At 45.4% G+C, this 16,335-nt stretch overlaps 1 protein-coding gene across 5 annotated transcripts in view; it reads right to left on the minus strand.

The window, feature by feature from the left end:
• The window catches only part of atp8a2 (ATPase phospholipid transporting 8A2), a 78,068-nt gene that overhangs the window by 54,340 nt on the left and 7,393 nt on the right, over positions 1-16,335 (minus strand). For 2 of the 5 annotated variants that reach the window (XM_064949433.1, XM_064949432.1), the window contains 9 exons: positions 9,381-9,558; positions 3,357-3,456; positions 3,034-3,132; positions 2,392-2,437; positions 2,182-2,222; positions 1,045-1,118; positions 660-729; positions 451-578; positions 177-288 (listed from right to left, as the gene is read on the minus strand). In XM_064949433.1, coding sequence (XP_064805505.1) covers positions 177-288; positions 451-578; positions 660-729; positions 1,045-1,118; positions 2,182-2,222; positions 2,392-2,437; positions 3,034-3,132; positions 3,357-3,456; positions 9,381-9,558 — 848 coding nt within the window. Of the gene's footprint in view, positions 1-176; positions 289-450; positions 579-659; positions 730-1,044; positions 1,119-2,181; positions 2,223-2,391; positions 2,438-3,033; positions 3,133-3,356; positions 3,457-9,380; positions 9,559-10,514; positions 10,746-16,335 lie in introns of those variants that run through there. The other 3 variants (XM_064949435.1, XM_064949434.1, XM_064949436.1) reach the window with 3 other exon arrangements.

A 16,335-nucleotide genomic window follows, 5' to 3' on the forward strand; every position in this document is an offset into this window, starting at 1 on the left:
TCACCACATTATTACATCCTTCATGTGGAACTACAAAACACCCCAAATGACACTAACTCAAAAGAAAGCAGCAGAGAAGGAACACCAAGCTCTACTGCTTTGTAGAGGTAAGATTGGCTTGATTCAAGACTATGGTTCAAGTTAGGTTTGGATCACAAATGCTTGAAATGGCTAACCTGCATCAGTTTGGAGTCATGTCCAGTGTAGACTATAATTCCTACAACCCATTGTGTGTTTCTGAGCTGGGCACCTCTCAGTAGCACCTGGTCAGGACCAAGAGGAACCGCACTGGAGAGAGAGAACATTGACAATCAGGTAGAGGTTGAAAATGTAATTCTATGGTAGGTGTGTGTTCAGATGAGAGAGTGTGTTCAGATGAGAGAGTGTGTTCAGATGAGAGAGTGTGTTCAGATGAGAGAGTGTGTTCAGATGAGTGTGTGTGTTCAGTACTTTTGGTTGTCCAGGCGTAGAGTCCCAGTGAAGTCGTACAGGTGTCTGTTGGGCTCTTCACACTCCAGACGGCCAGAGAGACCCATCAGCTCCTCCAGAGACTGGAGTCCAGCTGTGTGAGTGAGACCCTGAAACACACACACTCAGTTAGAACAGGTACACTGATAAAATACACACACCTTTAGGGTCATTCCTAACACACGTCTCACCTGTCTGATCTTCAGGTTGGTTTCTCCATCCAGGTTGGAGGTCTCAGTGTAACACATGGCCTGAGGCTCACTGTGGAGAGGGATGGAGTCCAACTTTACCACATCATTCACTTCCACATTCATCTATGCAACAGGCCAATTAAAAATATTGAAACATTTATCTAAACACAGGGCTGTTCGATGTCGGTCCTGGAGTGCCGAAACCCTTCTGGTTTTCAACCTCTCTGTCTAATAAGGGACTAATTCAGACCTGGGATACCAGGTGAGTGCAATTTAACTACCAGGTGGAAACAAAAACCAGAAGTGCTTTGACCCTCCAGGACTAGAATTGAACAGCCCTGATCAAACATAATGGTGACATCACACAATGTCACCGCAAACCAACCTGGAGGACACTATGACCATGTCAGCTGGAAGATGCTGCCCATTGGTCACCTTCACTATGTCTCCTACTGCCACCTTGTGGCCAGGACGCAGCAATGCAACAGCGGGAGGAGAGAATGAAAATGAGAACAGGGTGGGTGGGTGGGGGGCAAAGAGAGGGGAAGAGAGAAGTGCAAGAGAATGTGAAGCAGGAGAAGACAGAGGGAAAGAAGAGAGGGGGTTGGTGGAGGCAGAGAGGGGGTTGGTGGAGGCAGAGAGGGGGTTGGTGGAGGCAGAGAGGGGGTTGGTGGAGGCAGAGAGGGGGTTGGTGGAGGCAGAGAGGGTTGGTGGAGGCAGAGAGAGGGTTGGTGGAGGCAGAGAGAGGGTTGGTGGAGGCAGAGAGAGGGTTGGTGGAGGCAGAGAGAGGGTTGGTGGAGGCAGAGAGAGGGTTGGTGGAGGCAGAGAGGGGGTTGGTGGAGGCAGAGAGGGGGTTGGTGGAGGCAGAGAGGGGGTTGGTGGAGGCAGAGAGGGGGTTGGTGGAGGCAGAGAGGGGGTTGGTGGAGGCAGAGAGGGGGTTGGTGGAGGCAGAGAGGGGGTTGGTGGAGGCAGAGAGGGGGTTGGTGGAGGCAGAGAGGGGGTTGGTGGAGGCAGAGAGGGGGTTGGTGGAGGGAGAGAGGGGTTGGTGGAGGCAGAGAGGGGGTTGGTGGAGGCAGAGAGGGGGTTGGTGGAGGCAGAGAGGGGGTTGGTGGAGGCAGAGAGGGGGTTGGTGGAGGCAGAGAGGGTTGGTTGAGGGGAGAGGGTTGGTGGAGGGAGAGAGAAAGTGACAGTGAGCAGCAAGTAGCTTTACAGTGGATGTTCATATCTGACGCTTCCCTCAGTCAAAGCAAGGACATTAGATACAGGGGATATTAAACAATGTGGAGAAAGAAGCCAGAGAACATTCTGGAGAGGTAAATAATGTGCCATGAAGTCTCCCTAACTAGGGCTATGAGTTCTCCTTCACCAGACACCTGATCAGGAAAAACTCTGGGTCCGAGTTATAGGCTGCAACTTGAATCCGGAGTTTTCCCCATTCAGGTCGTGCGGTACGGAAAGAACTCTGGTCTTTATCTGTAACCACTAGTCAGACAGGCTGTGGAGAGGATGAGGGCAATGGTACCTGTTTCCATATGACGGTCTGCCAGGCTCCATTCCTCAGAACTGAGACACAATGACAACAGAGCTATTAGCCTTGACACTTCATACACTGTTCATCCTTTCTTAATTAAGCACAATTGTCTATTCCCTTAAACTAGTTATTCACTCATCCAAATAAAACTGACTGACACAGGCACACTCATGCATACACAAACACACAATCGTCCAATACCTGTGGTCTTTTTATTGTTGACTGTGTTGTCTGCCTTGTGTCTTTGCTGTAAAGAGACAGAGGGTTTGTTAGTTCCTTATGAGTCTCACTTTCTTTCTTTCACATTAAAACGCACCAAAACGGCACTGCGCTGGCTAAGACATTGTTTTGGAACAGAGGAGGTGTTGTTCCACAGCAGGGGAGCTGAGCTGTGTCTGTTGAGCTGTGTCTGTTGAGCAGTGTCTGTTGAGCAGTGTCTGTTGAGCAGTGTCTGTTGAGCAGTGTCTGTTGAGCAGTGTCTGTTGAGCAGTGTCTGTTGAGCAGTGTCTGTTGAGCAGTGTCTGTTGAGCAGTGTCTGTTGAGCAGTGTCTGTTGAGCTGTGTCTGTTGAGCTGTGTCTGTTGAGCTGTGTCTGTTGAGCTGTGTCTGTTGAGCTGTGTCTGTTGAGCTGTGTCTGTTGAGCTGTGTCTGTTGAGCTGTGTCTGTTGAGCTGTGTCTGTTGAGCTGTGTCTGTTGAGCTGTGTCTGTTGAGCTGTGTCTGTTGAGCTGTGTCTGTTGAGCTGTGTCTGTTGAGCTGTGTCTGTTGAGCTGTGAGCTGGTTCTTGAGCCGTGTCTGTTGATGGCTGTCGCGCTGTGTCTGTCGCGCTGTGTCTGTCCTACTTACATAGTCCTCTATGATCTCTTTGATCCCGGCCACAGTGAGGATGAAGATGAGTGGTACCAGGGTGGTGTAACGACCCGTAGGAGACACATCAGGGATTTGCTGACAAGGAGAACACAGACACAACGTCGAGGAAAGGCTGAGGGTGTGGTCAGGTTGTCAGTGCAGGTTACAGATAGAAATATTATGAATAGAGCTGATTCGTTTCATAGGTTTACATGAAAGAGAATCATATCTTATCTAGATAACACATTTCTATGTGAATGCTCTATAACGTTGCACCCTCGAGTAAACCCATTGTACTCTGCATTGTGGGCGTGGTCTACCTGCATTAGGGCGATGAAGAGGAAGAAGGCGTTGGCAGCGCGGCGGATCTGCTCGTACAGGAAACGAGGCAGGAAGGTAAACACCCCGTACTTAGTGGTACTGAGGAGGAGGGACACAGGGATGTCACAGGGTTAGTCTCCACAGTAATGAAACACAATAAGGCTGGGAGTCAATCCGATCAAGCGCTAACCGACAATAGCAGATACCCGCATAGCTGGTGTTTTGGCAGTGTTGGAGGTGTAACTGCGATAAGAGCTGTCAAATCGGTAAGCAGCTGCTCGTGTGGTTGTCACGAAGTCACACCCCTCCCACTCGCGTTAGAGGTTCAGAATGAGAAAGTGTAGGCTGTATAGCATATCGAAAATGACGTTTTTTTCATAATTAAACAAAATAATAAAGATTTATAGGAGCCTAATGGAGGTGTAGAGGCTGCATGGGATTGTTACTAACATGTCTCTGTTCATCCAATGGCAGTGTCTGCAATAGCCTACCGCACGGAGCTGCTTGTGGATTCGACAGCTCGAATGGTTCCAGCTCCGACGTCGCCAAAACAACCACTGTGGTTATCGGCTAAAGCGGTGTGATTGAATTGGGCACTAAATCAGCACACCAAAAGAGAAATCCCCCTATATCGGATTGAAAAAGACAAAAATTGAGTTTGATTTCCATTGGAAGAAACCACCTCTGTGGTCTCCAGTGTAAAACAGAGGTAGTCACTAGAGTGTAGATCTCTTCTTCAATCCCTTCCCCACCGATAGCAGATTATCGATGCACTTGAAACCCCATTAGAGAGACTACACAATTAGATTTAAACATGCTCGGGCACAAAAACATAAAAGGATCTATTATGGGCTGCACACCTTCACGTCCTCGCAAATGAACCGAACGTCACTGTTCAAAGCTTTATATTTAGACCAAAACTCCCAAACAGGCAAACCTTGTCAGTCGATCACCTGTATTGATCAGACAACAGCATTGATTAGCCTTGATAATAGCCAGCAGCTATAAGAGACTAAAATAACTAAATCAGCCTTCAGTTCAGGGTCTGTCTTTATCCTGGCCAATATAACTAACTCAAAAGTGTGTTTATGTGTACGTGATTGTGCTGGTGTGTGTGTCTTACTGTGTCTAAATCCTCCAACACGTCAGCATCTCCTTGGAGACAAGCCCAAAGCCACACACTCTAAGGTTAGGAAATAGGCGAGTGTAAGTGGATCCTAGATCTGTGCCTACAGACAACATCTCAGCTAAGTATTTTTTCATGGCGGCTGTGGTGACTGATTGACAGATGGAGTAGATTTGCACAGAGACACAGGGCTGTGAATGAAAGATGACTTGAAGGTAGAAAAAAGAGGATTAAAAGAGAAGAGGGGCTATTAGGAATTTAATCTCAGAGTATTCAATAGGAGCAGTGAAGCTTTCAAACATCAACTAAAGACATATGGGAACAATGGGACATCAAAGGGCATGTCTCCAAAGGCAGACTGTCCAATCACAGGCCAGGAAAAGCCTGGTGATCCAATAAAACGAGTTGGCGAAGGCCCGTCTTAATCTCATTAACGGACCTGAAATAGGCCTGCTTCAGAGCAGAATTCAATCTCCTGACAGTAAAGACAGATCGATGAGGTGCGTTTAACGCCTGACGACAAGCTTCTACCCACGTAACTATAACCTGCTGGATTGTATAGGCGCCAGGGTAATGTTCAGGAGGGCGTAACATCCTAACTGTTGCCGATAGAGCTGACATGGGTCCATATCTATTATTCACCATGCATTTCTACATTTTTATACAGAATGTCCTGTAACGTACCCTACTGTATTCAACCCTTATCCTCTTAAAAGGCAACATAAATAAACGTGCGCATGTGTGGGGAGGGGTGTAAAAACACATGTAAACAATTCATTGGTACCGTGACGGTGTCAAATTGAACCAAAACTTAATTCTATTGGTCTTGTTTGCAAGGCTACACAACTTAATATGTATAGCTCCATAGTCATTGTCACCACCGAATATACAGCAGTCATCTGGGACACTAATGATAAGAGATTCCCCACAGATGCAGATTCCGTTTGGGCACTGCCCTCAATCCCGCCCACAAGCGGGGCACAGATAAAATACAGATACAAAATACCATGAATATCAATGTATCAAAATAAACTACATACTTGTATTTTACTTAAATACATTACAAAATACATATTTTGTTTACAAAAATCAATTTGCAAGTAGCCAACCCGAACATCAACAACAGTCTCAGTAACAATTACAAAAACACCTTACTTGCTATGACTGATATGTTGTTGATCTACCTTAGTTGAGCATGTCTGCTTAATGACCAACATGTATATGTGAAAATGAACTGCAAAGCACACCGTGTATTGTTTCGGGGAAGAGCTCATTAGAATAATACTCAGCATGCTTTGCAATTGTTCATTTTTACATATACAGTTGAAGTCAGAAGTTTACATACACCGTAGCCAAATACATTTAAACTCAGTTTTTCACAATTCCTGACATTTAATCCAAATAAAAATTCCCTGTCTTAGGTCAGTTTGGATCACCACTTTAAGAATGTGAAATGTCAGAATAATAGGAGAGAGAAATTTTTATTTCAGCTTTTATTTCTTTCATCACATTCCCAGTGGGTCAGATGTTTACATACACTCAATTAGTATTTGGTAGCATTGCCTGTCAATTGTTTAACTTGGGTCAAATGTTTCATGTAGGCTTCCACAAGCTTCCCACAATAAGTTGGGTGAATTTTGGCCCATTCTTCCTGACAGAGCTGGTGTAACTGAGTCAGGTTTGTAGGCCTCCTTGCTCGTACACGCTTTTTCAGTTCTGCCCACACATTTTCTATGGGATTGAGGTGAAGGTTTTGTGATGGCCACTCCAAGCCATTTTGCCACAACTTTGGAGGTATGCTTGGGGTCATTGTCCATTTGGAAGACCCATTTGAAACCAAGCTTTAACTTCCTGACTGATGTCTTGAGATGTTGCTTCAATATATCCACATAATTTTCCTCCCTCTTGATGCCATCTATTTTGTGAAGTGCACCAGTCCCTCCTGCAACAAAGCACCCCCACAACATGATGCTGCCAACCCCGTGCTTCACGGTTGGGATGGTGTTCTTCGGCTTGCAAGCCTCCTCCCTTTTCCTCCAAACATAACGATGGTCATTATGGCCAAGCAGTCCTATTTTTGTTTCATCAGACCAGATGACATTTCTCAAAAAAAGTATGATCTGTGTCCCCATGTGCAGTTGCAAAACGTAGTCTGCCTTTTTTATGGCGGATTTGGAGCAGTGGCTTCTTTCTTGCTGAGTGGCTTTTCAGGTTATGTTGATATAGGACATAGATACTTTTGTACCCGTTTCCTCCAGCATCTTCACAAGGTCCTTTGCTGTTGTTCTGAGATTTATTCGCACTTTTCGCACCAAAGTACGTTCATCTCTAGGACGCGTCTCCTTCCTGGGCGGTATGACGGCTGCGTGGCCATGGTGTTTATACACTGCTCAAAAAAATAAAGGGAACACTTAAACAACACAATGTAACTCCAAGGCAATCACACATCTGTGAAATCAAACTGTCCACTTAGGAAGCAACACTGATTGACAATAAATGTCACATGCTGTTGTGCAAATGGAATAGACAACAGGTGGAAATTATAGGCAATTAGCAAGACTCCCCCAATAAAGGAGTGGTTGTGCAGGTGGTGACCACAGACCACTTCTCAGTTCCTATGCTTCCTGGCTGATGTTTTGGTCAATTTTGAATGCTGGTGGTGCTTTCGCTCTAGTGGTAGCATGAGACGGAGTCTACAACCCACACAAGTGGCTCAGGTAGTGCAGCTCATCCAGGATGGAACATCAATGCGAGCTGTGGCAAGAAAGTTTGCTGTGTCTGTCAGCGTAGTGTCCAGAGCATGGATGCGCTACCAGGAGACAGGCCTGTACATCAGGAGACGTAGAGGAGGCCGTAGGAGAGCAACAACCCAGCAGCAGGACCGCTACCTCCGCCTTTATGCAAGGAGAAGCAGGAGGAGCACTGCCAGAGCCCTGCAAAATGACCTCCAGCAGGCCACAAATGTGCATGTGTCTGCTCAAACGGTCAGAAACAGACTCCATGAGGGTGGTATGAGGGCCCGACGTCCACAGGTGGGGGTTGTGCTTACAGCCCAACACCGTGCAGGACGTTTGGCATTTGTAAGTCGCTCTGGATAAGAGCATCTGCCAAATGACTTAAATGTAAATGTAAATTTGCCAGAGAACACCAAGATTGGCAAATGTTGTAGGGAGATCATACAGGCACGTGGAGGCCACACACACTACTGAGCCTCATTTTAAGGACATTACATCAAAGTTGGATCAGCCTGTAGTGTGGTTTTCCACTTTAATTTTGAGTGTGACTCCAAATCCAGAACTCCATGGGTTGATAAATTTGATTTCCATTGATAATTTGTGTGATTTTGTTGTCAGCACATTCAACTATGTAAAGAAAAAAGTATTTAAGAAGAATATTTCATTCATTCAGATCTAGGATGTGTTATTTTAGTGTTCCCTTTATTTTTTTGAGCAGTGGACTTGCGTACTATTGTTTATACAGATGAACGTGGTACCTTCAGGCGTTTGGAAATTTCTCCCAAGGATGAACCAGACTTCAAGGTTTTTTTCTGAGGTCTTGGCTGATTTCTTTTGATTAGAAATACATTCACAGGTACACCTCCAATTGACTCAAATTATGTATATTTGCCTATCAGAAGCTTCTAAAGCCATGACATTGTTTTCTGGGATTTTCCCAATTGTTTAAAGGCACAGTCAACTTAGTGTATGTAAACTTCTGACCCACTGGAATTGTGATACAGTGAGTTATAAGTGAAATAATCTGTCTGTAAACAATTGTTGGAAAAATGACTTGTGTCATGCACAAAGTAGATTTGCAAAAACTATAGTTTGTTAACAAGACATTTGTGGAGTGGTTGTAAAACGAGTTAAGGACTCCAACCTAAGTGTATGTAAACGTCCGACTTCAACTGAACATCTAGTTCATTTAGCAGACGCTTTCATGACACCATAGTGCTATCAGACTTCTGATACCAATGCAGGGTGAAAGGGGGACCAAATATATAGAAGATGCATAGAAAGTCATTTGTATTTGGAAAAAACAAATTACAGTATTTAAAAAAAAATACATTGGAGTATAGTTCAGCCAAGTGTAATTCAAATGACAAAATACTCAGAAGTAATTAAAATACTAATTTCAAATACATGCTGCCCATCTCTGCCCACAAGAGATGGGCACACACCAGAACATTCACTAACTAGTAGTGAAAGCTATCGCTTTAGAGATTGGCACTGTAAACAAGCAAGGCTGGATCCCCTGCTTACCACAATCTCCCAAATTAAGAGTAGGCCAATAAAAATGTATTGAATTGAAGTCAAAACTCTGGGCTTTGGCATTTTAAAATGTAATGTGAGAAGGTTGTTTGTTTCATCTGATCAGGACAGCACATAGTAACCTAATCGGTGACCAGACCTGGACCCCACTACAGAATGTCTGATTAGATTTTACGACAATTCAAGGATAACTATTCTATTCATACATTGTTAATGTAGCCTACCATTAGTACCAGAGGAGCTTCTATTAACATCTACAAACTCACTGTAGTTACTTTACCTTCAGTGCCTGTTTTAAAATGCATGCGGTATTATTGATTAAGAACAGTAAATGGTAATGTTAAGCACTTTCCTCAGATGCACTGAACTTAAAAACAACCCACTGATGCCGCCCCTCCAACACATCATTTGATGATAATTTACAACCCTCCTTTACTAGTCTATAACTGGACCATTAACTCATATAGCCTATCACAAAACCTATTTAACAAAAAAAAGTGAAAATAAATCCCTAAAACTATCAACTATTGTAGGCAATTATAATATCACAACTTGTCTGGAAAGGCCATTCAAGTCTGTATTCAGTAACTTGATGATAATGATGCTGTAGCCAGGTGAAATCTTACCTGACATGGTTGTCACAGAACTTGGTGTTCTGAGGTTGGTTTAGCAGAATCGTCCGTGCCGTAGCATCTATGGGATCTGCCTGCGAAGTAGTCCCGGACATCTCATCATCTGCCTTGCGGTAGCCGGCGGATGAACAAGAGGTTCCTGCACCGTTCGATTGATGGGAGAGAGGCGAGGCTAGGGTAAGTGTGTGTGGGAGACAGGGAGAGACGTAAGAGACATGGTTTACAGTTCAAACGTGGAGGGCAGAAACAGGTAGGGCTATTGTATGCGGATGTAAGCTGGCGGTCGATGTCAATGACGTCCCCACCTCTCCATTCTAAACAGCCCCTTTTCTTTCAGTGCGCTGCCTCGCTCGGTGCTGGGCAATTCCAAAAGAGTGATGCTGAGACTCAGATTTGTTTTTTACTTTAAAATGTATGTCAAACTAAAAATAATTATTGCTAAGTTACTTTAACCAAGTCACTGAACTTTTAACAAAAACATTTACTTGAAGAACAGTGTAGTTATAACAGAATGCCTATTTCTACTGTTTGTGCCGTCTTCAAGTAAACGATGTTTTGTAACATTTTCGCTGGAAATTGTTAATTAGTGCTTGTGCATAGTTGTATGGTTTGCTTAACTTTGCCTTAATTGTTTTTTGTTTGATATACATTTTAAAGTGAGTCTCAGCATCACTCTGTTACCATGGAATTGCCATGCCATAGCTCCATCACCAATACACACACAAGCCGCTCGACGCCCACAGGTCCCCTTGTATAGAATGTGATGAGGGATGCACAATGGTCAAACAAACACCGTGAGTTTGACTCCTTTCATCGGCGCGGAAACATTGTGTATTTGTTTATCAAACAGCGGGATTTGTTACATCGCCCTATGTGCGCATAGTGCACCAGCATTATCACCCAAGCAAAGAACCCGAACCGACGCTGCATAATTCGCTCCGCGTTTGCACTGCCTACGGAGTCCCCCCTCCTTTGTAGTTTTCTCATATAAAATCAAGGCCAAGCTGCGATCAGCACGACTTGCACACCCACTGAGCATCAGAGGAACATTTTCTGTCATCGGGCTGCGCTAAATAATGGAGGGGGGAGATAGAGACAATCTGCTTTGGACGTGACGGAATAGTTTACCCAGCTGGCACAACAAGCCCCGGTGAGGACAGATGGAGCACGCCCGTCACTCGTCTCCTCTCCCTTGGCCTCGCTGTCCGGGAAGCTCCCGACTGCTTGTGAGAATAGCCCAAGCAAGCACACAGACCTTCGCCGCCTCCGTTTCATCGGGCCTTCTCTGGCGGTCTAGAGAAGGCTTTGGAAAATTGTCTCTCTGCAAGGTGGATTAGATGATGCTTCGACACCAGACAACGGCCCCAATCTCTCGTGGAGCCTTGACTACCGTGTTCCCATCCGAGGGCGGGCTGAGGGCTCGTATTTAAAGGGACAGTAGCCCCCGAGACTGGTATTGTGTCTGTTGTCTGACATTGCAGGCTCGGTTTACCAGTTTAAATTACACTTGAAAGGGGACGAGTCATTCATCATGAGATCACTATCCTCAGTTTCCCAGACCGTTTTCTGGGGGCTTATGAGGTTCAGTCTACATTCACTATTCAGGGCAGACTATATGAAGTCATAGGAACAAGCTGCAATACTGGCACTACTGCAGCTCAATGTCTAACTAACTTCAGGTGCTACACCAAACCTCACCAGCAATCAATTCTTACAAGAATGGGCCCTGTCTGGATCGCTGTGTGGGTCTGGAAATAAAAACAGCCATTAATCCATCAATAATTCAGACAAATAATAAGAGGTGGTTTCCACTATATTGAATGTTAGAATAGGGAGATCATTTCCCCAGAGAGGCCAACATAGAGAGAGCTCCGGTCCCGGTGCTATAACCGTATATTTCAGCCTATTAACATGACTCAGTTATTGCTGTATAGCCTGAAGTAGACGTCTGATACCCGACCCCAGTCCGATGGGCCAGATATTATACATTGAGTTAAGGCTGGGTAACTAGGGTACGGGCAGGGCTCAGGTATCACTAAATTGATCACTGACCTTTTGAAGCTGAGCCATTTGCTCGTGCTCTGATGCGCAGTACAGTTATATCTGACTAAGATCATAACGTGGTGTCAGAAGTGCTTCAACCTCATCAAATATAAAACAGGATGGATTATTTCACAGAAAATAATCATGTTCCTTGAGTTTTGTTGGGGTTTAGAGTGACGAAAAGTATAGCTAGCTAAGTTCTCATGTCTCTTCATTGAGCAGAGCAGCCCAAACGGAGCCGTTGCTATGGATACTCACAGACTCAGAGCTGCCATGAGCAGAGCGCAGGGACAGAGAGGAGCAGCTAATGGTTTTACTATCGGAGGAAGTTATTTCTGATTTCAGGTTTCGGGCAGGGCCTTAAATTTGGCAGAAGCAATCGTCCCTGGGTAGGGTAGGGCCTGAACGTTTCAGCATGGGTAGTGCTGGAGCTTAAAATTCATGCCCGTGCAGGGCTCTACTGTGAAGTGACTTGGATGAAATGACCCAGTCAAAAGGCCAGGTCATTAGAGCCCTTGATAGCATCAATATTCAGGCACCTCCTGTTTTCCACTGGAATGTAGACAGTGACACATGTTTAGGAGGGGAGATCACCGCAAGGTCTTGCCAGGCATATCAGGTAAGCATCTGGCACGAAGGAAGGAACATAAGAACGACATACAGGTGCCACGGTGTGTACGGGTGTAATGGACATCACGCTGCTTGCTTAGCGAGTACCTCTTCCTCCTGATACAGCTCACAGCGAGGCTCAAACCCAGGACCTCTGCCTTGCTAGCACACGTGATCGCCTTCTCACAGTCTTTACCAGTCAGCGCCTCTGAAGAGCTAGCTATTCGGCAGGGCAAGGGGGGACACATGGCAGAGGAGTGATGTTCACACATCCCCTAGGATAAGTTGGGTAAGTTTAATCAGGTGTTTTAGAGCTGGTCTGGAACCAAACCCTGCACACACCCCTGACTCCAATGTGATAACAATACAGCAAAACAGATGAACAGGATTTCAATTTACTCTTGCAGGTGGCCAAAAATAACTATCTGAAAGCCACACCCCTAATAAGCAGCACACCCAGTCTTCTGATCTGACCCGCTGGGTCATATCCCTATAACCCAGCATCAACAACCCAACCTTGTTATTTCTAACCTTTTACTGCAATGGGCAAATCAGGGTCACAGTGTTTCTTGGTAGTCTTAAACATAACTACTTTGAAACAAAAGTCTACACCTCACACACATGGTTATGGGCTTAAAAAAAGGAGACACCTGTACCATGTCAGATATAGTTGAAATGTATTACATTTTGAGTTTGCATCCCAATTTTACACGTACACACATCACAGAAGACTGAAATATAACAAAACTGTTAATTGCCATTAATTAAGAAAAATATTCACAACATTCCACCCATGAGGCCACTAGGTCATTTGACTGCAGGAAAGGTCTACAGAAAACAACCCAACTAAGTGACAGCCAGCAGTTGGGTCATCCTAACAACCCAGCATTTTTTGTGTTTGTTTAGTGTTTTTTAGTGTTTCCTCCATTTCCCCACTCTACCTCTCTCCGTCCTTACGGTATACCTCCACTCATCCATATCTCTTCCCACTCTACCTACCTCTCTCTGTCCTTACGGTATACCTCCACTCATCCATATCTCTTCCCACTCTACCTACCTCTCTCTGTCCTTACGGTATACCTCCACTCATCCATATCTCTTCCCACTCTACCTACCTCTCTCTGTCCTTACGGTATACCTCCACTCATCCATATCTCTTCCCACTCTACCTACCTCTCTCTGTCCTTACGGTATACCTCCACTCATCCATATCTCTTCCCACTCTACCTACCTCTCTCTGTCCTTACGGTATACCTCCACTCATCCATATCTCTTCCCACTCTACCTACCTCTCTCTGTCCTTACGGTATACCTCCACTCATCCATATCTCTTCCCACTCTACCTACCTCTCTCTGTCCTTACGGTATACCTCCACTCATCCATATCTCTTCCCATTCTACCTACCTCTCTCTGTCCTTACGGTATACCTCCACTCATCCATATCTCTTCCCACTCTACCTACCTCTCTCTGTCCTTACGGTATACCTCCACTCATCCATATCTCTTCCCACTCTACCTACCTCTCTCTGTCCTTACGGTATACCTCCACTCATCCATATCTCTTCCCACTCTACCTACCTCTCTCTGTCCTTACGGTATACCTCCACTCATCCATATATCTTCCCACTCTACCTACCTCTCTCTGTCCTTACGGTATACCTCCACTCATCCATATCTCTTCCCACTCTACCTACCTCTCTCTGTCCTTACGGTATAGCTCCACTTATCCATATCTCTTCCCATTCTACCTACCTCTCTCTGTCCTTACGGTATACCTCCACTCATCCATATCTCTTCCCACTCTACCTACCTCTCTGTCCTTACGGTATACCTCCACTCATCCATATCTCTTCCCACTCTACCTACCTCTCTCTGTCCTTACGGTATACCTCCAACTCATCCATATCTCTTCCCACTCTACCTACCTCTCTCTGTCCTTACGGTATACCTCCACTCATCCATATCTCTTCCCATTCTACCTACCTCTCTCTGTCCTTACGGTATACCTCCACTCATCCATATCTCTTCCCACTCTACCTACCTCTCTCTGTCCTTACGGTATACCTCCACTCATCCATATATCTTCCCACTCTACCTACTCTCTCTGTCCTTACGGTATACCTCCACTCATCCATATCTCTTCCCATTCTACCTACCTCTCTCTGTCCTTACGGTATACCTCCACTCATCCATATCTCTTCCCACTCTACCTACCTCTCTCTGTCCTTACGGTATACCTCCACTTATCCATATCTCTTCCCATTCTACCTACCTCTCTCTGTCCTTACGGTATACCTCCACTCATCCATATATCTTCCCACTCTACCTACCTCTCTCTGTCCTTACGGTATACCTCCACTCATCCATATCTCTTCCCACTCTACCTACCTCTCTCTTCCTACTCTCACTCTCCTCTTTACTCTACATTTTATTCCTAGCAGATCAATATTGACCATCTCAGCAGCCTGCTACAGCTCTGATATGTCCATGAGCAGATCAATACTCTGTGTTCCTCCTCCCTGATGGATCAGAACCAGAAGCACCGTCACCACCATAACTCATTACTGAAGAGTTGACGGACTCCAAGAATACTCAAATAGAACTTGTTAAGGACGGCAAGACTTTATTTAACAGCTCTTCATCAGTACAGCATACTTCAGCATATGGAGACGTTCTCAAAAATCACACCCTTCTATAAACTTTAAAACGGGAGGCCCTAAAGCTTCTCCCTCGAGTGCCATACCAGACTGATTCTTCATTGTTTAATACAGAACGGTGGGTAGCCTGTGTGCAAATATTTTGAGTGCCAGGTGCAATGTAGTGCACGTTTGTGCGTGTTCAGCAAAATAGGAATGACCTTGTAAAAAGCCGGTAAAACTACTATCATCTTGATATAACCACACATGCAATCAAAAATACATATACCTGGTAGAGTCATGTTTAATCACCCCCCTCTCAAAACGCATCAATTGCTCAATCCGACACAGCTTGGCCCATCTTTACTGTACTAGCTCAGTCCCTTAGTTTGGCTCTGGGTTGACCCCTCAACCCTTAAGGTCACTACCTGGCCCGTGTTACCTGGTCCCGTGCCAGCCTTTCATGGCTATAAAGCAAGGCGCTATTCTGAATAATGGATAGAGGGAGGCTGCATAATTCATCCTCTCTCTTTCCTGTATGACTGGTGCCTTATTTCAGCAGACAGCGTGCCTCTGTGGCGCAGCCACGCCCCCACTCAGATGTCACACTGTCACTGCAGCTCCCTCAGCGCTTATTATACACCAGCCTTTAGCCCGGCCGGCAGCGTTGTGTTTCAGACCGTATTAAACATCGCTATTGTAATGACCACCGATTTAATGTGACAGTCGGAAAGAGACGCTCAGTCAAAGTCACAAACCAAAAGAGGAAAACAATCCGTACAACAGAGTGAACTGTACAGTCAAAGGCATACAAAGTCAGTCATATGACTTAAAACATAGTCCACGCAAACTACAAACTCGACAGCTCAGTTGAAGATCCCACCCTCTGAAGGATTCTTGGTGAATCGGAGGTTCCCCAATTCACCCCACATCCTCCCCTACCCCCTCCCATTGTGAGGTCAGGATAGCGTTACCGACGGAGGAGCGTCATCTGACCGCCTGACCCCTATGAGGTGTCATGGCTGTTCCTGTCCCGAAGGTGACCTCGAGTCAAGTCGTCTACTTCCTGGTTAAGGTTGACCTGCAGGTCTGCTGGTTGCTAGGACAGCCAGTGTGTCCAATTACTACAGCGACGGAGTGAATGGTGAGAAGGTGGAGCGCCTCTTTCCTGCAGTACAGGCTGGGGTAGTAATCCTCTCTCTGTCTGATCTGCAACTTCCCCTACCTGCTAATCCTTACACTGATAATCCAACAGGTGAGACCAGAGACTGTACACGCGCAATATACATGTATACTTAATCCCATATACTACACTATACCGTTCACTCACACACACACAATTACAGCAGTGACGCATTTTGTATTTACACATGCAACGTCCCCCAACATGCAGTTAACTACTCCCTTGCTCTCACTCACTCTTCCCCAATCTAACTCAACAGTCAACACCCAAACACATGCATGCATCTATGTGCATGCTTAAAGGATGCCATGTGCATATGCATGTGACATAGGTACGTGTGCTTTATTTACATGTATGCAAGCATACCATGTGGTTCTGTGTGTCTGTATGTATAGTAAATGCGTGTGTTTGTCAATCTGTACTAGATCATGTGAAGTGAATACATGGTGATCAATACAGTATGGGTTTGTGGTAATG

Source organism: Oncorhynchus masou, chromosome 30 (genome assembly GCF_036934945.1).
Source record: "Oncorhynchus masou masou isolate Uvic2021 chromosome 30, UVic_Omas_1.1, whole genome shotgun sequence".
In the NCBI taxonomy this organism is placed as follows: Eukaryota; Metazoa; Chordata; class Actinopteri; order Salmoniformes; family Salmonidae; genus Oncorhynchus; species Oncorhynchus masou.